At 27.6% G+C, this 27,118-nt stretch overlaps 1 protein-coding gene across 1 annotated transcript; it reads right to left on the bottom strand.

Annotated features, from left to right (window-relative positions):
• Positions 1 to 2,252: 2,252 nt before the first annotated feature.
• LOC129960069 (ras-like protein 2) lies at positions 2,253 to 26,327 on the bottom strand. Its single transcript, XM_056073147.1, has 6 exons — positions 26,021 to 26,327; positions 24,550 to 24,637; positions 21,278 to 21,380; positions 15,140 to 15,248; positions 13,304 to 13,422; positions 2,253 to 3,884 (listed from the first exon to the last, which is right to left on the bottom strand). Exons 1-6 carry the CDS (start codon positions 26,123 to 26,125, stop codon positions 3,809 to 3,811), a joined length of 600 nt encoding a protein of 199 aa, XP_055929122.1. The 5' UTR covers positions 26,126 to 26,327; the 3' UTR covers positions 2,253 to 3,808.
• Positions 26,328 to 27,118: the final 791 nt, after the last annotated feature.

Genomic DNA, 27,118 nt, shown 5'->3' on the forward strand with positions numbered 1-27,118 from the left:
AATAATCTGGTGAAAATTTCTTAAGCCTATCCTCTTTAGCGTGGGAAAAAAAAACTGAAGCCTTACTCATTTGGCGGTGGGGAAATGAAAAGATTTGGCGGGAAAGTGAGTTTTTAATTAATAATTAAAATTCTAATTCAAAATTCAAAAAAAGGGACCCCAGGTGCATATTCCCGACCTCCAAGGTATGCATGTGCCAAATTTGGTAGCTGTAGGTCGAACAGTCTGGCCTGTAGAGCGCCAACACACACACACACGCATTGAGCTTTATATAAGTATAGATTAAAGTTCAATAAATATGGTAAAGGTTGACGTTCAAATTACTTCCAAGCAAAGAGTATACAGGATATATATATATATTTTTTATTTCTTAAAATATTTTGATTGTGTCTAAATATAGAAGCCAACTTTGGCTGAGTGCAATAACAATTTATCGTTGAAACCACTAGATCTTATACTGAAACAAGTTTTATTTCAACAGGCCACAATAATGTTTCTCAGCATTTATCCTTCTCTTCCCGAAAGAAAATAGCTGCACGTTAAGTAAAAAAATTTTTCATTATTCTATAACTGAAACATTCTTTAAGAAATGCCATCTATAACTAATTTTCAATTTCTTACTGTATTAAAAGTGGTCAAAAGATAAGACGATATTTATAATCAAATGCAATTAATATTTCAGTTTCAACATACAACATTCATTTACGAAAATGGAAATCTCGCAGTTTTTCAACTTTAAAGTATGTGTTTCATTACCTGTGGCGAATGTATCCATTATTTAAAGCAATTAATTTGTTATAATTACTATTGAGTTTCACTCATGAGTATATATTAAATGATGCAATATTAGAGAAGAAAACCTTCTTTCATGGGTTTTAAATCTTCACAGGAAAAGTATATAACGGAATTTAAAATAATAGCCTAATATGAGAAAATAAATTCCGATTTTATTGTTCATGCTACATAGTTAATGGTTTTTTTATTAAAATATACATTTCAGAATTAGGCAAAAAAAAAATAAATATGCACCTTAATCTTTATAAATAAAAATGCATATCTTGTACCTGAAAATATATATATCAATAAACTTGGTTCAGTCCACTTTCACTTAATAAATCAATCCGGCAGGGGAAATTCTGGAAATTTCAATAAGCACATGTAGCGAAAATATCCTATAGGGGCTTTGTTTCGTTAGCAAGCATTAAAATTTTCAATGACATCGTAAGTAAAAATCATCTGCTCATCTAGGTGTACAGAAATCTAACAGAACTTCTGATAAATTATACTGTTGGGAAATCAGAATAAAGGTGGCATGCTAGATAACTTTTACTGACGTGAAAGCCTTTTTTGAAACAATTAGGCCTCCTTTTCCAGTGGGCCAGATCACCATGTACACCCAACATAAGTGTATACCCATTTCAAATAGCAGAACAGCAGTAAAAGCTTATTGAGAAAATTGCCATTTTGTATGAGGTAAGAACAGAGCATGAAAAAGGAAATAAGAGATTAATAGAATAATAAAACAAGACCATTATCATTAAGCTAACTTAGAAACCCAAACATCTATCCTAAAAGGTAATGTTCTAAATTTCATTAAAAACTGACAGCATATGTGTACAAGATTGATAATTTTGTAAAATTGAAATTAAATAAGTATATTTAGGAGTTTTTACATATGTATGACGTATAAAATAATGAGAATTATATGAAAATACGAGATTTGAAATCAAACTTAACTTCTTCACAAATTCCAAACATTAGTTGATATTAAATATGATTAAATAAGGCCATTTCTCAGCTAAAACCGCATAAGAATCTAAAATCCTTCTAAGGCAAAGGAATTCTTCAGCACCCCAAATTATACGCACAATTGCATGCATACTTTTAACAAATTATTCCAAAACTTACCCAACAAATAAGGCAGATGTGTGTGAAAAAACCCGGTTTCAATATATATATTTATATATATATTGAAATATATATATTTATATATATATATATAAATGTTTGAGATATATGTATATGAAAAGTTCAGGACCTTTACTATTGTATGAAAAAAGATTTTAAAAATACTCACAAATTAAAAATCTAACAAATATTTGATTGTGTATCACTTTATTGAAACCAAACAAAACATTTTATTGATGCATCAATAATTATTTAAATTCAATTTCAGTTTATACTTTTTAGTACAACCTGATATTCAACCAATAATATTAGCAACAACTGCATCAATATCTTCAATTTCTACAATAATGAAAAAAAAAATAATAATAACAATGTCTATGCAAATAACTTTACATAGTACTAAATAATTTAATAATACAAAAAAAAAAAACCTACTTAAAAACTTTCTGAAATGAATTGTACACCTCAAATAATAGCTCCATAATAATAAAAAAATTCATTAACAACAGAATGATCTCTTAAGTTATCTGATACACTGATTCATAAACTGTATCACAACACAAAATCTAACTGTACAACTACTGTTATCACGTACATGAGATTCAAATAAACAGGCTCATAACATGTAAGCAGCCACAATGATTAAATAGTATAAAATTCATTAATTCCATGCATATTTATTTAAATATCTTTACTCAAATGATAAAACATGGCATAAGATACAATATATATATATATATATATAAAAGCTTTTCTTTGCTGCATATATTATAGAGTCTTTACTCTTAGAAGAATAAAAAATTTTTAATTTACCCAGCATTAAAACAGAGCTAGAATTAAAACATTACAAAGATATTGAGTTTCATCAATCATAAGAAAAGTGCTCGAAATACTTCCGATTCTTCTGAAAATTCATTTTACAAAATATAAGTTACTTTTCATAAAATCAATTCTTTATATTATGTATTCGATGCTATTTTCTCTAGATAATAAATTATAAGATGGCTTAAAATTAAAGGCTCAAGTTTATTAGACTGACATTATTGTGGGAAATAAGATGAAGGAAATGTCTAATACAACTGTTGAAAAAATCTACGTTACAATAACAGCCCACAGTACATTTTAGGACTATTTAAAAACGTATGCTATGCCAAAAATAAACAATTCATTGAAGGGAAAAAAATTAAGCATAAAACAGAAAAACTGTTTTTATGCAAAATTTGTCAAAATTCATCTTATATAAATATTACAATGTAAAATTCCTTGTGTTCAAAATCTATCTAAAGGCAATGAGCAACACTGACTATACACATATACATCAATCACTATAAAATGTAGCACATCACTGATAAGACAAAAATAAACATAATACTGCATACATAATGTATAGCAATCTTTGGATCAACTTGTCTTATCTCTAAGACAAAAGCAAAACAGTGAAGATGATAACTAACAATAAATAATACAGTGTGAAACATTAAAATATATTCACAGTTCATAGAAATCTGATATGAATCAATATCATTCAAAAATTTTAAGTAAATGTGAAATATAGTTTGGATATTGATATATTCTCACCAATTTTTGTATTCAATATACCTTTTGAAATGTATGTATGAAAATCATTTCTTTTTTAAAAAATACAATCTATGCAAATTGTAAATGTACAATCATTGAGCTCCACAATGTTAAGAGAAGCCACATTATATAACATTGTAAATAATTTTAAGTAGAAATGATATAAAATTGCATCAGTTACGTATTCTATCCAGCCAAGGAAATGCCATGGCAAAGAAAAATGAACAAGTATTTTTAAAAGAAATTCACCAACATGTTTTGTTTTAAGTGTGAATATAATCATGAAATGGATTCAAATAAAAGATGTGCAGGAGAATGGGCATCAAAGAAGAGTGCATTTTCTCCGAGGCTTTGACTTGGATGGTTTTATGGGAGGCCTCTCTGCTGCTTGAAATTTCCTATAATAAAAAATGCATGCAAGAAATATTACTTTTCCAACATGAAATAAAGCAGGTACAAATTATTGTATGCATACAGTTATTTAAAACATTACTTGTTTTAAGGAATGTAATAAATAAATACTGCAAATAACCTTAAGCTTTAACATATAGAAAAAATTTGTTGAGGTTTTGAATATGAGAGAATATAACGGATATATTAGATTGCTTTAATAACAGAAGAGTTAAATTTTTAATATGAAGTTAGCCCTGGCATTTTATTTTTACTACTTATATATACTCCAATAATGAATCTTTATACCAAAGTTATATTAATTTTGTATAATATTTAAATCCCTTAATAATAATAATAGAAATATTTGAATATTACTTTAGATAATTAAATATTAATATTTTCTTCTAAAGATAGTTATAATACAAAAAGTAGAGGAGAAATACGTACATTCTCTAAACATTTGAAATAAAAAATAAAAAAAATTCCATGCATAATATATCAGAAAGGATGGGAATTATAATATTACAGAAAGTTCTGGAAAAGTCTTGAATTATAAAATAATAAATATAAATTTTTTTGGAAAATTCTGCACAAAGATATACGAATGAATGTGTAAAGATTATATATATAAAAATTGTAAATGCAAAATAAGTAGAAGTATGAACGAGTAAAATAAGATAATATATCAATAAATGGAACAACAGATTTTTCTCACATTCTTGTTAAATGTGAAATCAAATACTGTATAAGCTAATTTTCTTATTTAAGATTCTTTCTATTAAAAACATTTGAATGTAGTAAATATGCATCAAAACTTTTCATAAATGACATTGGTTTTTGTTTGGTGAAAAGTTCAGGAAGAATTATATTACAATAATAAAGAAATTTTTTTTATAAACATCCATTTTGTTATCACTTTTTTCATCTATTTTAATAAGATTACTCTCGGAAAATTCTTTTTTTTTTTTTTTCCCATTTCATCGCAAGTATTTATTCTTTTTAGAACATTCAATGAATTCTTTAAACAAAAACATATAACAAATATCACAGCAATAATATTAACATAGATATGATGATTAATGTAATGAAATATCAAATTGTGCAGTCTCCATAATCTTAGTTTTGTGTATCAAGAATAAAGAATCATATTGGAAATGTATGTATCAAAGCTTTATTCATACTTAAGGGAATGAATATAGAGCTTTTCAATGACCTGCCCTTCAAATCATTTACAATAAACGAGTAGGAAAATAAGAACACGGGATTATATAAAATGTCATATTCCAGGAGTTTTTAATTGCAAAGATCGTTTAAAGGAGATAGAAAATTAGAGATATAAAGTAGATATGAAGATGGCTCATTACACATACATGCATCATGAGTGTTTTAACAAGACCAATTATCATAGTTTTTGGCTGGTACATCACATTATAATGGAAAACTCTAATAAAGATTTATTGTCATTGTTAATTTTCATCTGCAAATATATTTTCAAAATAGTTGAACTAATAAGCAAGATGACTGCAATAAAATTCATCTTCAGCATGTTCATTATACAAAATGCTTGTATCGTCATAAGGGTATTTAATGCCAGAAAATCACAGCGCTTTTTAATTTTGGAATCGTTTTTGGCTGTATAAACTATTGGAAAGACAAATTTAGACTCAGATGGCTCTATTCACTTTCAATCCCTTAATTCCTCAACTTGGTGTTCTACTTCCTATCTATACGAGACACATACACCACGAACTGGGTCAGACTAAATCCTCCGACTCTTAAGCAATGTAGATTTCAGAAGTTCCCTACTTAACTTTGTATAAAAAGCTTATTTTAATTATCGTTATTGAATTCATTTATTTAACTAATCACTTTATCTAATTTATATTAATTTAATCAGTAGCAAATTCTAATAAAAAAACATTCCATTTTGTGTGTCTTGTTTAGAGAACTGGTTTCAGCATTTTACAATTAACAAACATTTAAGATTCAAATTTAAAAGCAATTTTAAATAGTTTTATAGTAATTGAAGAATAAACACAGCAACTTTTGAACACAATCTAAATCCTATCACTGAATAATCTCTAAAATTCAAAAGGTGCTTGATTTTAATTCAAATGTTTGAGAAGACAGCCCCTGAAAAGTAAATGAAAATTTAACAACTCGGAAAATATCACAAAAAAACTATATACTGACTACTGGCTGGTACACTACATTATGATAGAAAAAATGTAGACATCGAGACAATTGTCCACCCACTTTGCCTATCTGATTGTTGGCACACCAAGGCTTTTTTTTTTTTTTGTACCACACTGTTTACAAGACCTATTTTGTGTTTGCCAACCAGAGTACACTGCATTGGCCTTAAAAAAAGAAACCTATTTTTTTTTAATAGTTCTCAATTAAAAATCTAATTAAATTTTTAAGACTGCAATGGATACAAAAAAAATTGTTAAGCCTTTACAATGAATGGTTAACATGAATGAGACATTTCCAAACTCTTTCCTTTACAAAAATAATAATTACAGAATTCACACATTATATTTATTTATCTTAATACATGTGTTTTTTTGAACCATCAAGTATTTTTTAACAAAAAATGAATGAAAATTTCGCCTTTGAAAAAAAAAAGTTCAAAGACTATGCTATCTGGAATAGCAGAGATGAGTTTGAAATCAATACAATTACTTCATCTCCTACTGTAAAAAATTTTGATATTTAAAAATTAAAACAATCTTAAATTATGATAGCATACGGTTTTCTCTTGTTGTACTTCAAAAAGGAATTCAGACTGTTGTACAGCTTTTTCAAGTTTTAACCACATTTTCCAAATATGGGTACACAATGGTGGTGTCCAACTGCAAATTGTGTTCAGCCTCCAAATGGATTTTAATATAGATAGTGGAGTTTGAAGTTGTCTACCATACAATAACTGAAATGGGGATACACCTAAAGTTGATTCTCCTTTATAGATCATAACAAAAATAGAATACTCAGAAATCCATAAAAATTGCAGAATTCATAAATGCCAACATTTACCTTCTTCATATATGCATGCATGTTCTCTTGAAGCATTCCATAAATTATACCCCTACCTGAGAAAACAAACAATAATGCCTGACAAGATAGCTTTAGTATTAAGACTGGTAAGAGGTATATTCTCATCCTCATCTAAAATGTTGATCAACTAGATATATTTATGTTCCTTCAAACTCAGAAGATCTATTGGACCTATAAGATCCACATTTACCACCTAAAGTGACAATTCAGGTCACAACGCTGGTATAATTGGCGATTTATGAACCATCACCACCTGAGAAAGGAGGCACTTCGTTGCATGATTCACAAAACTTCTAACATCAACACTCAGACTTTCCAAAAAAAAAAAAAAAAAAAAATAATAATAATATTCAATTCACTTAAAGTTCCTTAAATTAGGTATGAACTAGTAATGAAACCTCATTCTGCCTTCTCTTTAAATATTTTAGTTGTTTAAAGTTGTTGAATACTTTACTCTTATGAAAAATACAACTAACATAATAATTATTCTTGCCTTCCTTAGCATGCGTCCAAGCAATCACTAAATCATATTCCTGCTCAAAGTAAAATCTATTGGTTGCCTATCTTTATCCTCTTAGTGATCACATTCTCTTTTTAGTTGCTGTTCCAATTTTATTTTTACTAGAAATAATTTCTGTTCGACATTTCTCAATGTTAGCAATTATCAATAGTTTATCTGCAGGGTCTTAGGTCAATCTTCACAATTAACCTATCCCCCCCCCGTTGAAATGGAAGTTCTCAGAAAAGCATGTCATTTCCAGCTCCTTTCAATGCATTCAGAATATGAAAGCAAAACATAAAAAATACATTCAGTGGAAACCAAACATCTTCCATCGAAAATCTCTACTAAAGTACACAAACTTGCTGGTGCGTCACATTAACTCGGCCACCTGTCACAAGACCTGTCTGAATATATAACAAAGGACATTTAAAAGCTACACCAAACTTATCATTAAGATAAACAATGGAGGCCCCATTCGTTTGAAATATTCAGAACTTCTTTGATAACCATAATTTCAGAATGCCACTTATACATGGACCAATTTACCACCTATGAATTTTGAAATCATACAAAAACTATTTCTAAATATTTTAAAGCCTATACTTTCTTTTATTTATTAATATGCATTTTTACTTCTTTATTTTCGATTCTAATACTGAATGAAGAAAGGAGAGTAGAAACTTCAATGAGCAAAGCAACTGCCCCAAAATTGCAAAGAGTCAGAAATACTATAATAAAACTAATGTTTTATGTAATTTGTAAATAAAGTAAATATAAAGGGATAACATTTGCCACAAAATGCAACATAGATTAATGGGATAATTATTAAATCTATGTCTTTAAACTCGGTTTTTTGAGGAAAAAGCAGTACATTTTAAAATGATTTTTACATAATTTCTAATGCTTATGCCAGTTTCGTTTGGAAGGTTTCCTCAACTCAAACTCACTAAGGACCATTCCTTTATATACCACCAATGGATCGGCAATGTCACTGGCTGCCAAATGTTTAAAAGTATGATCACACAACAATTAATAATGCTTTATAGTATCACAGATAATCCATTCAGCACTAGAATACTATTACTTTTAATCTATATACTACTTTATATTATCTTCTTATTAATGAACTGTTTTTATATTTAGATTTGGTTCTATTATTTTCCCATTTCTTTTATACAGGAGTGAATTTAGCAACCATTTATCTGGTTCCAGTAATTCTGCTGACAAGTGGACAGATAATGAATTATACTCCACTAGTCAAGTAAAAGCAGCAGTCATATTGGACACATTGCTGTTAAATTCATGGCATCTGCGAAGGTGAGTTTGTTTAATAATGTTAACTCTAATGTTTTTATGCCTTTAACCTGCCTAGTTTAATAGGCATTAAAAGTTATTAAAATCAGTTTATTAAAGATTTGTTTATTTAGAAATAAAAGGAATTCAGTACAACAGAAGTATGGTTCAGTTCCATTTTTATAACCTTTGCAATTCAGATTCTCTCTCCCTGTTTTGTATACATCAGTCGATGTTTCTGACCTTTTTCGCGCAACAATAAAAACTTTACCTGAGAGCGCGTCACGTCTTGTTCGATAGTTTCGGATTCCAATAATCTGTTGAATCAGCAACTGAGTAGATTCTGAATAGGAGTAAGTATGCAGCTGCATGGAATTAAGGAAACATTTTAATGGTTGCATTTAAATGTAAATCTCATCCTGAGTCTTTAAGCAAAAATAAATCGCATCATGTGATCAAGGCACATCAAAGTGCATTAGGTGCTTCAATCAAATATTTAATGTTCTTCAAACTATAATTTACTTTTTACTAAATATTAACTGCTTCAGATTTTTCAAGAATACCTTGTTCCTTTTGGATTAATTTATTGCATTATTTTTTCGAAAAGTGCATTGTGTTTATAAACAGTCAAAATTTGTTCATCGTTAAATTTATGCGAGACAAGGAGTTAAACTGTATGCTCAAATGCATTCATGTAAGTGCTACTTTTATCATGTGGCTTACAGTTGCCAGCATTGAGACCCATAGTGCTTATAAACCACTTCTTTCCGTAATCCTGCCAACAGAACAAAGATGATGAATCCACCAAGCCTAAATATAATTATCAGTACATCACTAATACATTTTTGCTGATGCTACAATTTCTGAAGACTTAAAGACAATGGTTGATAGAATATCACAATAAAGACGAAATTGTAATTGCACTTTTCTGAACCACAACTAAGAATAGAAACAAACTGTAGATGGACTGCTAAGATATTTGTTTCCTCAAATAGATTATAGGGTGTGTTTTTCAAAAGTCAGTGTTACAGTGGATACTTAGCCAAGAGGTTCTTGAAATATACTAATTTCCAAATACAACGTACTTATTCAGAGTATCAAGTATAAATTAAAAAGTATTAAACCTTCATTATATAACTGAGGGTGCTTAATGGTTCCCAAATCGCATAACGAGGTTGCTTACCTATTTTTCTGTGTTAGAATTATACATAAATTAAGATAAATGTATATAAGTAGATTTTTAAAAGGTGTCGGCTACAACTTTTAAAGGAATAACTTTTCCATAATATTAAATATAAAAGCATAGCAGAAAAATTAAAGAATTGTAAGCAATAAAGCTACTCTTTCCACAGATAATTTAAATTTATATAAAAAAAACTATCAGGTTTAATACAAATATTAAGTTATAAAAACTTAAACTTATTATATAAAAACTTAATTGTATATAAAACTTAATATAAACATTAAGTTTTAAATAAATATTAATTATTCTTGTGGGCAATTTAATAATAAATAAGATGAAGACAAGATTATCTAATCCAATCATTAATTACAGAAGTAATAGCTATTTTGTAAATAATGGCATTTTACAATTTTAAACAGAACTGGTAGGGGGTGATCCGAGGGTATTTTTGTAAAAACACTCCTCTGGTAATGAGTGGTCTGTATCTATAGGAAAAAATTAAGCTTTATGCTGATTATTTCCGAAGTTTGATATTTTAGAATCTTTACTGTTAAGACGATTTATAAATCATCTAGATTTAAAACTTTTTTTTGTATAGATTTTAAGATTAACACTGCAATTTTCATTAAAATATTGACCATTTAAATAACAGCCATCGCGAATCAAATACCCCTTTTCACAAATTTCGTCTATTCATACTCATCAATCGTGCTTTTAGCAATGAGTTTAGTTGATATGGCATTAAGATACTGAAAGAAAAGATAACATGACAAGGACTTTTACAAAGACCTCTAATAAAAATAAAAGGCGTGGGAGAAGACACCCATTAGTAGCTGACTGAAATATTACAAAATACATCTTTTCAATAATCTAATTTGCATTGACATGTATAGCGATTAAAACTAGTGCTAATAGTTTCAATTAAGATCAAATTTATATTACTGTATCAAGAGTACAGTTTGCTTTTTTTTTTTTTTTTTTTTTGCCTTAGTTCTTATAAATTTGATTTCTTCTAAAAGTTGCTAATTCTCAGGGTGTTTTTTTTTTTTTTTTTAATATTCATCATTTTTATTAACCACACATTGAAGATGTTTTTATTATTATTTCTTCTCAAAAACTATGAATATCTTTTATGCATAAATCAGCATAAATAATGAAAGGAGGAAAAGAGCTATTTTTGAGCTGATTTGGGGATTAAGAAAAATATCAATTAATAAAAAAAGCTTTATCTATAATGTAAAATATAAGTAAATTTATTCCTCAAATATCGTATTATTCATAATTGCAAAAAAGTAATAAAGCAAGTACGATCCTAAAAAATGATATGTAGGCTGAAATATATATGAATTGTAGTGAAAATTCATAACATCTTGCAAACAAAAATGACATACCTGCATCTTTCAAACGATTCTTCAGTGTTTGTGCAGAGCACCATTTTTTCAGTTAGTCAAATTTTAGTATTATTTATTTGTTTCTGTTTAGACGAATTTTTATTTTTACATTTTTAAATAAAAGCTTTTAAAGGTTTTTCAAGGAACATGTAATTTTTTTATTGCAAACAAATTTTAATGTCCAAATTATAAAACAAGAATAATTAGTACTTATTTATCAAGAATTTAGTATGCATTGTGGTATGCCTCAAAAATTCATATGAAAAAGATTATTATTAAGTAACATTTTCCTGAATTGGAAATCTGCACACTTCAATCACCATTTTCATTTGTTTTGAAATGTTAACTAAAAATATTATTAAAACAAGGTTTTCAACCATTATAATCTGGATTTGGATTTCTGGATTTTATTGGCACAAGAGCCATGATGTTGGCTATGCTGCACCAAACTGTATTTTTCAGGATTAAAATATAAAATTTCAGCTATAAAAACAATATGAAAACTTTTGAGAGAGATGAAGAAAACTTAAATATGTGGATAAAAACCTATTGATTTCAAAAATGCAAAAATTTGAACATGTGGTGTCTTACCAAGTAAGAAAGGTAATGGAGTGTTCGTATTTTGAAAGAAGTGCAAGCGTTGAGCATTGAAATTTGGACATTCTAACAATATATGTTGGACAGACATTTGACAGTCACACTGGGAACATAGAGGTGGTTGTTCACCAACAAGTGGCGATGGGTGAATCTCGTATGTCCAATACGTAAACGGGTTAATACTGTGTCTGCTTTTCGATTAGGTAATGAAGGCCACGGTTGTACATGAGGTTTAATAGCATGTAGTTTACTGTTAGTTTCAAGGTCTCACTGAGCTTGCCATTTGGAATAAAGAAGCCTTTTAGTGTGCTTATTTAAGTCGCTTACAGGAATAGATGTGAACGCTGAAATACTTGCCAATTTAGCAGCCTTGTCTGCCTCCTCATTGCCCAGAATTCCTACATGAGAGGGTACCCAACAGAATAAAATAATAAAATCCCGAGAAGTCAGTTTGTTAAAAATATCTAGAATTTTGAAAACCAAAGGATGATTACGACGATGAAGATAAAATGATTTTAGCGATTGTAACACACTTAGAGAGTCAGTATAAATAATAAAATTTTTTCCGTCTCTCTGAAATTTCTTCTAATGCATATAAAACCGCAGTTATTTCTGCCATAAAAATTGAACAAAAGGAATGAAGTGTAAAAGAAATGACTGTATCTGGTAAGACAACAGCGAAAGAGACATGATTAGATGACTTTGACCCATCGGTATAAATTGGAAGAAAGTCTTTGTATTGCTGTCTGTGTTCAAGGAAAATTTGCTGATATATAACTTCTGTTGTCTCAGATTTGTTAAAAGTGTTGAATGGGTTTAAAAATTGCATATTAAGATTTTTCCAAGGTGGAAAGTCATTTACCAGCTGTGGAGTAACTTGTAGGTTATTCATACTTCCTGCAATAATAAGCCTTATTTTTAAATCTTCAATCTTTTTCAGAAGTTTCTCCATTATAAACATGATCTTACAAATTGAAATTGTGGGACTCCAAAAATACTGCCAAGTCCAATATCAGAATATTTCTTACCTTTGAAAACTACTGACAAACACAACATATAACATAACATACGTTAAGCCTCACTTCTACTATAGAAAAAATAAACTAAACTGCCTACTAATATATATATATATATATATATATATATATATTGAGATTTTCAGATGACAGAGCAGTTTACTAAAATTAACTTAAATTCAGTAATACAACAAAGCTCAAAAGTAAATCTAAATCATAGGCAAGCAATAAAATGTTAAAAAATTTTCATTTTTCTGTTGTAGTTCTGTTAATCAAAATTCTTTGACACAAATGTAAAGAAATGATGCATTTAACCTTTTGAAATAAAAATGAAAAAATAATTTCTTAATGGAATCCTATTTATTAGGACAAATTTCGAACTCACCTCACTTGTCTGACAAGCTCATAAAATGCAGTTTCAACATTTCTCCCTAACATAGCACTGCATTCTACGCACGGAATTTTTAGCTGCTGTGCTCTTTGTTGTATCTCAGTAGATGTAACCTAAATACAGAAAAGAATTATTAAAAATTATGCCTGTGATAAAAGTTTTGCAAAAAAGCATTTAAACACTTTTTAATCAGTAATTATTAATTATAGAATAATCCAAATAAAAGCATCTTCTAAAATTACCAGTATATTTTGCCCAAAATCGTCTAATAAATATGACCTAAATAACCCAATAGTAGTCGATTTCCCAAGTAAGCGATTTCCAAAATCTATTATCCTCTAGGATAACTATGGTTTCGTTTTTCTTATAGGATCCGCATAAAAAAAGGAGCAAAAATGCTTCTCAAACAGAGGAATTCAGCTCCTTCTTCCCCTTCCTTAAATGAGAAAGCAGAAAGGTCATTTCTGACTCGGCTTGTGATCTTTGAAGTTGAGCAGTGCTATAGATAATTTAATGAATGGATCTGTATATAAAAAGAATAATTCATATGACATTTGGCGAGTAAAACATCTGGTTTTTAGTAATTATCAATTTTTTGGCACTTGGTACTCAGACAATCTGATCTTATGAGTTAAATCTATGCCAATTGAAATTAGAAAAAGTTGCAAGAAATTGTTAGCTAATTTTAACTGGAGGAACCAACATTATTTTAGATCGAATGGTACAATACTGATGAGATTCCCCTTAACAGCAAGTTAGATTTCAAGTGAAGAATTTTCTTGAAAGTTAGAATACTATTTTATTATTAAAGAAGTCTGAAAATATGCACCATATATCCAACATTCTATGGCGAGTCAATAATGAGTATTATATTTGACCATTTAAATTTTTAATTATAACAGAATTCTTCGATAAGAACCTCTTTCTCTTACCTTTTTACTTTATTACGTCCATCACTTTCTGTACTTTTATTAAGATCGAATCAATTTTATTTGAAAGCAAACAAAATATTGTCATGCTCATTACCAAGAAGGTCTTGCAACATACTTTAAATTTATTAATTATTTTTTTGCACTCCAATTAATATTCACATTTCAAGTAATTAGATGACTGATACTAAAAAAAAAAAAAAAAAAAAAAAAAAAAAAGAAGATCTATATATCGGTGGTAATAAAATATAGAAGATATATGTATTTTCACAAGTTTTATTGTGGAAATCTCTTATAATCAACATCCAATTGAAATCTAAGATACATAAATGAAAAAAGCAGGATTGCTTATAAAAAAAAAAAAAAAAGAAAGAAAGAAACATACTTTTATAGAAATTGCATCTTTAAACCTAATATATCTAGTTTGAATTAGGCCTTTAATCTCCAAGCCTCATCACTATTATTTACATATAGGCAAGCAAGATTCGACAACAATTTGACCCTGCAGCTGGTGATGCAGATATTTTGGACATTCTTGAGATACATTTATAAAATTAAATTCCACTTCATCCCATTATGGATTTTCAAGTACAATGTGTTTAAAATAATATAGGCCCATAAATAAAATCATTCCAGATTTCCATTCCCAACATTACAACAATAAAATCTTTACAGTAAAATCAAAACAGAATTCTATTCTTTAGGCTATATTTATACCCCAATGGTTGCATAAGTTTGATAGCAATGAATATTAAATTTTATTTTCAGTATTTAATCAGTATTTTAAAATTGAACGTGTAATTAAATTTAGAAGATTGTATTCAAAGCAAAATCACAATTAAAAAAATATGTATGGAATATATAATAAAATTAGTAAACAACTGTATAAAATGAGACATACCACACGTTGGGAGTCCAGATCACACTTATTGGCTACAAGGAGCATTGGAAATTCATCTCTGTCTTTAACTCTTAGAATTTGTTTATGAAATCTGTACATTTCATCCAAGCTGAAAAATATTTTTAAAAATTCATTTGAATAAAACTAATAATTAATATTCTAATTTAATTAATAGAGAAATAAATCCATATAATAAGAAATAAAGGGAAAAGATATTTATTCTTGAGGAAAACACAGAATTGAAAGCATTTAACAGTGACAATGTGAATTTTGAAGCTAAGCAATAAAAAAAATATAAATAGTTTATTTTAAATATATTTACAATATATTACAATACATTCACAATTAAACACATAACAAATTTAATTTTTTTTTTCCCCTCACAGGTTGCATAAATAAAACTTACATAGTGGCATGAAAGTTCTAGAATTCAAAAACTGCAATTTATTACAATAAAACTAAAAATTCATTCAGCACGCAGAAAACCAGATTTGAATACCATTTGTCCAGAAATGCATGAAAAAGAAAATTTCACTCTCTCCAATTTCCCACTAATGAGGAGTTCTAAAGGTGATATAATATATACAAGCTTTCCAACAGGTATCACAAGCTTGGTAAAAAAGTAGTTGAAGTTTAAAATTTAAATACGATTTTCAAGCCCCAACTTCTGATATTGTAACCATAAAAAAAACCCTAAATGCAAAGTTGTTCATTACCATAATACAATTTGCCTAATTTTCTTGAACATAATTTTTGAACTGGTATAGAGTTTTATATAGCTTCATTAATTAAATATATTTTTAATTAATCAAAAGTCATACCTATAACTGTAATCATATTCGATTTGTCTCAAACGAAGCTTCACATAAAATGTAATTAAAACTCCCCCTCCCAAGTTAGCATTTATCTTTTTTTTTTAATCTTAATTTAAATCAAAGATAAAAGATTGCTTTGTTTTGCATTCCATTTCATTAATTTATTTATTCATTCATTTTTGCCTTAAAATCCATTTGTAAAATTGAGATGCCTGCCAAATACTACTCAAAATCATACTATTCTGTAGGTTTTTGGTTATTGCTACACATCCTAATTATTGGATAAAATTTGGAATAGTGATTTTTCAGGTTTTGCTCCTTTGTTTGGCATCAAATCTTCATTGATTTCTATTTTAAAAGTTAAGTGTGTAAATTCAAAAATTTACATATATACAAAATAATATATATCTTTTTAAAGTGTATAAATTAGTCCTATATAATGAGTATTTTGATCCATAGTAAGAATTATTTTTAGACATTCATTAAATTTTGAAATATATCATAAATAGGAAATTTGATGAAGATTAGAAATCCAAATTTTCAATTGCATATATGTCATCAACTGTTTACTCAACATCGCAAACTATTAAAAATATTTACTTTAATCTGGGGAATTCGTATATACGTTTAAAATCAGATGTGTAAAAAATTGACTTTGAGTTAATCTAAAAATGAAAGCAACCCCTTACATAAAGGAATATTTTATAAAATCATATATAACATACGTCTACAGTAAGAGACATTCACGGTTTTATTGTGTCGGTAATTAGTGTGAGAATAAAGAACAGCTTCCATATATATATATATATATATATATATATTGATGATACAACAGTTGCGAACATTTTTTAAAATAGAAGATACCGTCGTATTTAAATCAACTGTATAACAGCAAATCACAAGAATTAAAAATCGATCTGGAGAGTATGCATTATGTGTTTGCAAGGAAGCAAGATGCATCTAAACCGAAAATATTAATGCAACTGCAACAGAATATTTCTCAAATGATTAATACATTTTATGAAATGCATAGATTAGTAAAAAAACAATTGCACTCTACCAGTGTTAGCATACATATGCGAAAATTTCGGTGCATTTTGAATTGTTAAAAATTATATGCACACTTTAATACTTCAGATTTAAAAACAATGGCATTATGCAGTGCTTAAACTAATTCTAATGTTCCAGATAGCACTTTTTTTTTTTAATGTGTATGAGGGAAAGGCATGTCAAAATGGATGTCTCCTATTTGAAAATAAACCGAGGAAAATGGCATTTAATGATAGCAATGCTTCCAATACTATTATATATTCAAAGTAAAGGACTTGTAAGGTGATCTTTCCTAACCTTGTCTTGTCTATGTCATATCTTATACACATACAAAAACACTTGGAAACTGATCTTTACTTGTGAAGCTGCTTTTTCTGATCTTTACAAGGAAAAGACGCATCGTAAGAAAAAAAAGTGAAGATAAAAGCAAATTTTTTAGTTCATTGATTTTTCAATGCTTGTATGTTTGTTTAATTAGCTGGATCACTTATGGGTAAACGAGTGATGGGACAGCTAATTTTTCTTTTCCTTTTTAAAAGCTTGGGGGGGGGGGGGGGGTCGGCCAATTGTAGAAAACACTGACTGTTTATTTCATTTTTGTTGTCACAATGGGTATAAGCATAATCCAACTGCTATCAATACACTTCATTGCATAATTCCGATGACAGAGTGGCATCACTAATGGCTGATTCAACAAAAATCAAATGTTTATGCCTGGTTTTAATTACAAGTACTTGTTAAAAGATAATCTGTAACATTTACCTCTTAGAATTTAATCAAAAAATCTACATTTTTAGACATAGGACTATGTAATAAAAGACAGGAAACCCAAGGAGTCTTATCAAAAGTTCACTTCCCAGTTGAAGAGCTCTTTCATATTCTGAATATTATCAGCCTACCAGCAAAGTAAAATTACTGCATTTGTTCATGGAGATAAATTTAAGGTATGGCATAAATATATCTTTTTTATATATATATATAGTTCATTAAGTATTTTTCCTATCATGTTTTTGGAAAGAAAACTTATTACAAAGGGTTAGCTTCTTTAAGATACAAAAAGAAAAAGAAAAAAAAGAAATTCCGTTTGTTTGTTTTTTCACTTGTTTTTGCTACAAACTTATTTTTTTCTTCTTACAAACAATTTTTGCTTTCTATTCTTATGTACAACGCACTTTTCATTATAAATGTTATTCATTCATGAACTCGTTACTTTTTCGAAACATGCATTAAATTTTATTCGGTAAAGTTATATAGCAACTTGAAGCATTTTGAAGATTGAATCAGCACCGTAGCAGATTTAGGTATTTGGTGGCCTTGAATTACGAGTGCTTTTTCCAATAAGATAATCAGTTTAGTTTTTATTTCAGCATATTTTTAACATGCAAATGATTTAAGGTTTATATACATTATTAACCTTATGAATAGGCATTTTTGTTTACCTACTGTGGCTCCAAACTGGCCAGTATCCATGTTTGTACAAAATAATATTATAGCAGTTTATAAATATTTTTCATACCTAAATGAGCTTATATGAAAATAGGAACAATATTCGATAAAAGTGTCAATATCTTAATATCTTTTCATTCATAAAATCTGTATTCATTTACAGATTTATTTATTTGACATCTACAGAACTAATGTTTTTTAGATGACTTGCTTGCCTAGTCAACTCTGTCAACCTAGTTACTCTAAATAATTGCCAACTGGAAATGTGTCCCTCATTCAACACAACTGTCCTAAACAAACTATTAGTAAGTTCTGTAGTTATATTTATATCAAGTTCCAAGGTAGCAGGGGGCCTATTTCGGTAAGGGCTTCACAATTTAAAATTATTGTAGGATGATGAGGTCAATGCCTAAATCAGTACTCCCCCTCACTAAGACTTAAACCACAATGATGAGAAAGCATTTGGCAACAACTGAATTTAACACATGCCAGGCCAGGCGATACTGCATTCTTTAGTGGAATCTTTGAATCAATCTAGAATGCTCTAGCCCTGAAAAGGAGACCCTACCAGCAGGTCAACATGACTTCCAGGAGGTTGTAACAAGTTGGTGATCAAGTGATATGCTTCCCCTCCCCCCATCTTTATTTTGCCAATTACATAAAGATTTCTTGTTTCAAACTACGGAAAAAAATCTAATTTAAAGAATTTAGGCCATATCTACACTCAAAGATTGCTATTGTTCTTGCAATGTAAAAAGTATCCTTCAGTAATGACTGTATGTGAAACCATTGTAATATGGCAAAAAAACTGAAGTTGTACATAGTTAAGATATATAGCTAATTGTACATTTCAAAATTCTTATTCAAACTAATTTTATAATTCAATTTTAGCACCTTATGCTTTCAAATTAAATATCTTATAATGCAATTTTTTTATACAAAAGCTTATAGAAAGACGTAATTAGAATGTTAAAGAAATTCATATGAATTTTGCAGTATAAGAATGCTTCCTGTTATTCACAATAGTTCTTATTTTTAAACAAGCATGTAGTTGTTTTAGTTTTTAGGAATTGAGAAATACATAATGTTATTTTAAGAAAATACTTACATATAGAAATTAATCGCATGAAAATATTCTCTGAAAAATACTAAAAAATTGGGTACCTATGATCTAGTTTTAAAAAAGGTAGCAATTTAAAAATATTTACCAAAAATAACAATAATTACCGGTATCCTTTAATCAGCAATCCAAATTCATTTTTTAAAGAGCTCTTTAATCCTTGATTTCATTACATATAGAACCAATTAGCAAACCTTTCAATCAATTAGAATAAAATACAATTTAATAGTGACATCTAACAATAATTTAATTATTTCCACTTGTTTCTATTATTTATTTCATTACGAGATTTTAAATAATGCGAAAATTTGCATCCAATACCAGCAAGGTACATTTCATTTGAGATTATGTTCTTAAATTTTCATATTTCATTACTTCTTGTTTCCCCATTGGAAATTCTTACTATCCAAATCTATTAAAGTAATTATTGCAAATTATTACTTATAATATCAGAGTTAGCTTATAAATGCTTAATCAACTTTAATGAAATATAAAATTATAATGTGTTAGTTTAAAGCTAAGCTAAACAAATTCTGTAATTTTGCTTGTCTCCTTATCAGATGTACAATGTTCCTGGCCCATCAGAAAAATTTCTGCCACCTCCTCTGATTAAAAAGATTTGCTATTATAGCAAAGCAGAAATAATTCACATTAGGGGAAAAAAATAATTAAAGACTGGGACCATTTTAAAATATGAAAATACAACAACAGCTAAAAAGAATATGTATATAAAATAAAAAGGAATAATTTAACACTTTAGATTTTCAATGTTTACTTTTATTAATAAATTTCTTTTTATTTTTTAGTTTTTAGATAAATGGTAATTGATGCAAGTTGTTTCCTACAATTTACATTTTCTTCCAGTTTACATAACTATTTCCATGAAAAAAACTAATAAAAGGTGGATAAAGCTGTATATATTTGATATAATAGGATTTTTGAGTTACTTCAAATATTTTTGCTTTGATCAAATTCTTATACTCTTAAATTTGTCTTCAAACAGAAATCAAAATTTGTAGAGAGAGAAGCGAGAAATCAGTTAGATCCATGGTTTTAATTAATATTTCTAAAATCTATGTAATAGCTAATGGAAGTAAAAATCAACACCTATTTCTTCCAATAATATTTTTTAGAATTATTTTATAAAGACATGAAGGTTAAAAAAGTTTAAAACAGTTGTCAGAAAGTTGTAAAAACACGTCTTGGTGAATGTTAAATGTATCAGCAGTTCCGAGAGTAATTTCTTATCTCTCTTGACACTACTAAATTAAGAAATTAAATATTCAATATCAATTATTAAACAATTAATTGTCAAATGGGATATTTCAACAGAAATACATACCACAACCAATGTATATTATAGTATGTATATTATGGTATGGACAATAAATATTTTAAAAATATTAATATTGAATTTCAGAAATATAAGAAGTACATTTATATTTGGATTTAATTTCTATTTGAAAACATAAGTTTGAATTTTACAATGCAAAACTTTTATTATATGGGTATTTTAATAACCCCATTAATAAATGTATACCTTATATAAATATACTAATATTTTGTATCCAATACATCCAAATTACATCAATAGTTCTTTTATTAACCAAAAATCAATGCTGTCTTTATTGATTGTCTGTTTTAAGTAATAATAATAACGTATTTTCTTGCTATTAATATATGCTTTTAAAATAAAATGAAAATAACCTGTTACTGTCTGTTACAGAGAAAACCAAAAGGAAACCTTCTCCGGATCTCATATATTGTTCTCTCATAGCGCTGAATTCTTCTTGACCAGCAGTATCTAGAACTATACAACAATTATTATCATCATCATCCAAAATTAGGCAAGAAAAGCATTTTTGAAATTGCATGACAATTCAGAATTTATATATATAATTACAAGAGAGAATACCATCAACAGTAAAAATAGATATTTTGTTTACACAAAGTTTCAATTAAATCAACACAAAAACAACATTATCCAAATTTCTCTCAAACAAACAAAATTATTTCTAGATAGAAGTAGAATCTCAAGTTTCTAGATATATAAATATCTTCAGATATTTCTAATTTCAAATACTGATTTTCTATATGTATATAACTTAAAGGAAAAGACTTGTAGCATTTTTTCCCCCCCCCCCCCTATCCTAAACATTTTTTTTTACAGTACAGCAAATTATTTCGGCCTTTTTTAAGAGCTTAGAGGTTAGAAACTACATTCCTAAAAGTAGCAAAATTAAAATTTTCTATAAAATATTTAATATTGAAATTTGATGAAGTGCAATATTTCAGTCGCACATATAGAATAAGTCACTTCCCCTCCCCCAACTTAACATTTTTTCAGTTATAATAAGGAAATCGAATAGCCTTTCCTTACTGTAATGCAAGACTTTTACAAAATGGTTAGCCTCATGATTTGCAATTTGTACCACACAAGATAGCAAATTACCTGAATTTGTATAATTTAATAATTTTAAACAACAGGATAAAACAATTTCTTTTTACAAAATATTTCCTTAACTTTTCATTCCACAGTAGGCATTTTCAAGGTCATGAAGCTGTGTTGAATTTTTTTTTAAGCCAAACACTAAAACAAAAATTTAACTATTTGTTCAAAATGCGAAATGTTAATTATAATAAATGTGATTTCATTTCAATCAGGAATCAAAATCATGTGGATTACCTTTACTAACTTTAACTGAACTTTTTTTTTTTTATTTACTATTGTAGAACTGTTCTAACTAGAGAATGCTTGAATGTTTTAAAAAGATAGCTTTCATAATACTCTTTAACACCTTCACTGTCATGGGGGGGGGGGGGTCACCAATGAGAAGAGTCAAATATAAATTACATTTCAAGAACTTCAGCACTGTCGTCAATGTGTGAACATGCATTTTTATCATTACACTTTCCTCATCATAAAAGTCATTCCCTCATAAAAGTTCAGAAGGCAAGATAAAAATCGATTTGTTCTACTACATTTTTGGCCTACGTTAGGAAGTGGCAAAAAACACCAACATTGAAAAAACTACAAAACTTTTCTTGGAGGTAAAAATTTTTCCTACTAGATAGTTTATCCTGATCATTTAAAACATGCTTGTTGGCAGTGTTTAAAAATGTTTGAAAATCACCTTCAAGTATAGGTTTCATTAAATATGTAATTAATGCTTCAGAATTCCGAATATTAATAAAAAAAAATTAACCAAAAGCGCCAAATTAAATTCCACAATATTATAAACGTAATTTAAAAATAGAATGCAATAACTGTAATAAGAAGAACCTGCAGTAATACTATGTGCTTTCTATTAAAAAAGATGCTAAAAGAAGTAAAATAAAAAAAAAAGCTTCATCAGAAAGTTATAAATCTAAGCTCTCAGTCTTCTTAAAATAATCCTCACATGCAAGGACGATTCATTTAAAATAATAGTGTTATATTAATTTCAATTTCTTCTTAAGGCCAGAAAAAAAAATTAAAAAAAAAAAAAATCAAAATAATTATTTTAAAAATGAAAGTAAAAGCTTACATAAAGGAATGTTATCCAATGATTTCATTTTTTTTTATTACTATTGTTAGAATTTAAAATCTCAATTATTCTAGAAATAAAATGTCTAAATAAGAAATAACTCTTATTTATGTTTTATGCTTATAATAAATCCTGAAATAGTTATATAATAAAACAATTCATAAAAGAGATTATAAAAGTCTGCAAAATAAAATTTTGAAACAAAACTTATTAGTAATCAAAAATAAAAAATACTAGTAAAAATCATGACTAGATGAAGATACTAAGATGCTTTTAATAAAATAAAAAAAATAAAAAGATTTCTATGAAGGTCATAAATGAATCAAGAAAGGAATGTAAATTTCGGATAAAGAAAGTTGATAAAGAGTACACATCACTTCAAACACTTAAAAATTTGGATAATCACCAATATTATAATAAGCAATATAAAATTCATCCAAACATAACTACGAACAAATTATTATCTGCAATTAATTTTATTTAAAATGCTCGTTTTACTCAAGAAAAATGGAGGCAGATATGAACATGAAACTCTTTGTATTCTTAATAAGATTTACAATGTGCTTATTATTTTTTAAAAATTAAGGTTGTTATTACTTGCAGATTGTTAAGCTTATTTGACGATTTATATTATATACTAAAATACCATTGAATTACCAAAATTTTACAAAGTATTCCATTTTAGAAATACACCAAAATTATAAACTAAAAATATACTAATTTATTATTTAGACAAGCCCAATAAGTCTTTTGGATAAAGTTTTACATTTTTAAAAGAATAATTCATTTTATTAAGCAATATTAAACTATTTTACTTATCTACCTAAATTTTATACTAAATCAAAAATTTATGAAGATCTCCCATAAAAAAATTACTCGAGGACAAATATTTTATATTTGAAAATACATCTTTAAAATGACTTTCTAATTTTAAAGCTATTCTACAAAACTATTTCTTGCGATTTTCCAATCAGCTAATTAGTTTTCAGTAGTTGGAGACACTTTTTATAATCTTTAAAAAATTCTTTTATTTAACATACAAAACATCTAACAAATATTTCACAAGATGGAAAGTCACAAATTCCAAGCATGTGACAAACACTATGAAAAAAGCACAATCCCCTGAAAAAAGTCCTCTATGAATAATATTCCTTCTAGAAATCTGAACAATAATTCCAAAATATTTTTCTTAAAAATTAGAATTGCATTCATGCATTTACTGCCAATTTATATTTTAAATTTGTTTTTCTTTTCAATGTATTAACTAAGGATTTTTTAAAAACAATATTTAAACAGATTAAACAGTTCACAAGTAAAATAATCCATTTTTATAATCTGAAAATGAAAAATGATTATATATATTAGTTGAGTGGCAAATATATCAAAATCCTGCCAAATTATTAACCAAGTTAAATTGTCAAATTAAATTAAAAAGACTATCTCAATTCTTACTGTCTAGACGTGCTACTTGTCCATCAATAACGCATTGTTTTGTGTAGGAATCTTCAATAGTCGGATCATAATCTGTGACAAAATATGACTAGAAGAGAAAAATACATTAAAAAAAATCTTAAAATATGAAATGAACCTAAAACTGTAATAATTTAACATTACTAAATCATTACTGTATATAAAAAATAATGCATGCAATCAAAGTTATGAATAGAATTTCTCTATTATGCTATCACTAACTTCTTAAAAACTATAGATTTCAATGCACTTAAACAATGATTACATAGTTAAAATTATAAGAATAAAGTATAAAAATTCAGAAATAGAGGAAATTGTAAGAATTCTTGGTTTAACAATCAAGAATCATAGCACAATTTTACAATCAATTCACTATCTGATTGGCAGAAAGTATTTTATAAAATATTACCTGTTAAATTTTTATAAAATATTTTGAGCTAAAACTATTTTTTTGATACATGCTATTATTTATAAAATAATTACACGCACAAACAGTTTAACATCTTTACATAAAAGAAATCTGAAGAATAAAATTTCTGTTAAATGGCAATTTCATAAATATTAATAGCAATTTAAATAACCAAAAGAAAGGAAATAACAGAAATGCATTTTTTTTTTTTGAGTGACATTAATAGAAAAAAAAATTCCAAATTTATTGTTAACAAAATGTTTTGAAATTTTTATAATAATTCTTTCTAACATGTCTAATAATATAACAAATTTTTTTATTTTTGAATTTTAAAGACCTAGTATTAAAGTTGAAAAAAATTCTAATTTCAGATAGAATTGGTATAACTAAACAAATTAACTTAAAATATCGTTATAGATACAAGCTATCACAGAAAACCAATTGCCATGCTGATTTTGCTCATTAATTCTGAAAATTTTGTTTAACTGAATTATGAGCGAATATCGTAAATCAAGAGCGAGTACTACATCATATACATGAGATTTCCATCAGGGGGACATCATACACAAGGAATTTCTATTCTTGCAAAAAATGAGTCATTCGATTTTAAACAAGATATATTCAAAAATGTCATCAACCCTCCCAAAACAACAAAATGAACAATAAATTGGATCAGAAATAAATTACAGTTGGAAGAAGGACAACCTTAAAAATTTAAAGTAAAAAAAGTCGCAAATTACAATTAAAATATATTATTATTAAATCAAATATTCCGGAAACTTTTACAAAGAGTACAAATCTGTCAGGACTGTAAATAGACAAAATATCTGCTGAAAATTTTAAGTGTATGGTAACAATTAAGTTCATTTTTTAAAAATCACTTTAAAATAACAGATGGGACAATATTGTGTACTTAAAATTTGAAGTAAATTAATGACACAATAAACTTCAAAGATTTCATCATAAAAGTCCACTTGGTTTATTCACAAGTTTTTAATTGATTATGCAAATATTTCATTATGTAACTTCTTAACATTTACTTACCTGAATAAAACGAATAGTTAAAGCGCTTTTGCCAACACCTCCACCACCTACAACAACTAATTTGTAGGTTTGTCCTATAGTACTCGGTTCTGATGTCCGAGGCATTTTTATATCTACAAGTTTAAATCAATTCTGAGCAGTGTTTTTTTAAAGAATCAAGCAGCATATGATTCTCACTGGCACCATATCTACTGACTACTCATTTATGCTAATTTATTACCTAACATATCGATGACCAACCAGATTCAGATTCCACAGTTAGAAGACGGTTGTTTTTGTTCGGATTTGATGCTCTTTGGAATTAAGACGTAGAAGAGGTAAGAGGGTGAAAGAGTAAGTATATGTTTTTCATTTATTTATTTTCAAATTTCAGTCTTTTCAACGACGGAAAAATTATAAGCAAGGAAAATAATAAATTACAGATTTAATATAGATATTATTAGTTGTGCACTAAATAAAAACAAGAATAGAAATACAAAATGAAAATACTGGAAACAAAAACAAAACCGAAAGTGATAGTAATATTATATAAATAAACAATATATATATATACGAATAATAAAGCCCTAAAATTTTTCTTATTGTACTTAAAGATTATATAAACAATGTAAATTGATAATTAATGTAAACGCCCAATAACGTATCTTAATTCCCCCTTTAAAGCAATATTTATCATTGACCATCCAAAGATCTATTAACTTCGATTTAGGCCCATATAAAAATAATTATTTATGAAGTTTTTAGCTGAATGAAAATTTTGCATCGACCCTCTAGCGGGAAGAAGGGGAAGAAGTTCATTTTGTACTAATCAGATGTACTTTTCTTTGTTTTGCTCATAGTTAAAGAAGGAAGATCAATTTTAGAAACTGGATGGTGACAAAGAGATTATTTATTCCTGCTTTCATCAATTAATTTTGAACCTGACCACTCAAAGATCTATCAAATTCCTGAGAATTTGCATCACTACCTTCTTTGAACTGATGGTGCACTACAGGAAGCTATAACAGGGAGCTACTACAGGAAAATTATCTTTGGTGGTTTCAGCAGCAATGACACTCAAATAGCACAAAGCATTGTATAATATAGTAAAATTTGGAA

Source organism: Argiope bruennichi, chromosome X2 (assembly GCF_947563725.1).
Source record: "Argiope bruennichi chromosome X2, qqArgBrue1.1, whole genome shotgun sequence".
NCBI classification, from domain to species: domain Eukaryota; kingdom Metazoa; phylum Arthropoda; class Arachnida; order Araneae; family Araneidae; genus Argiope; species Argiope bruennichi.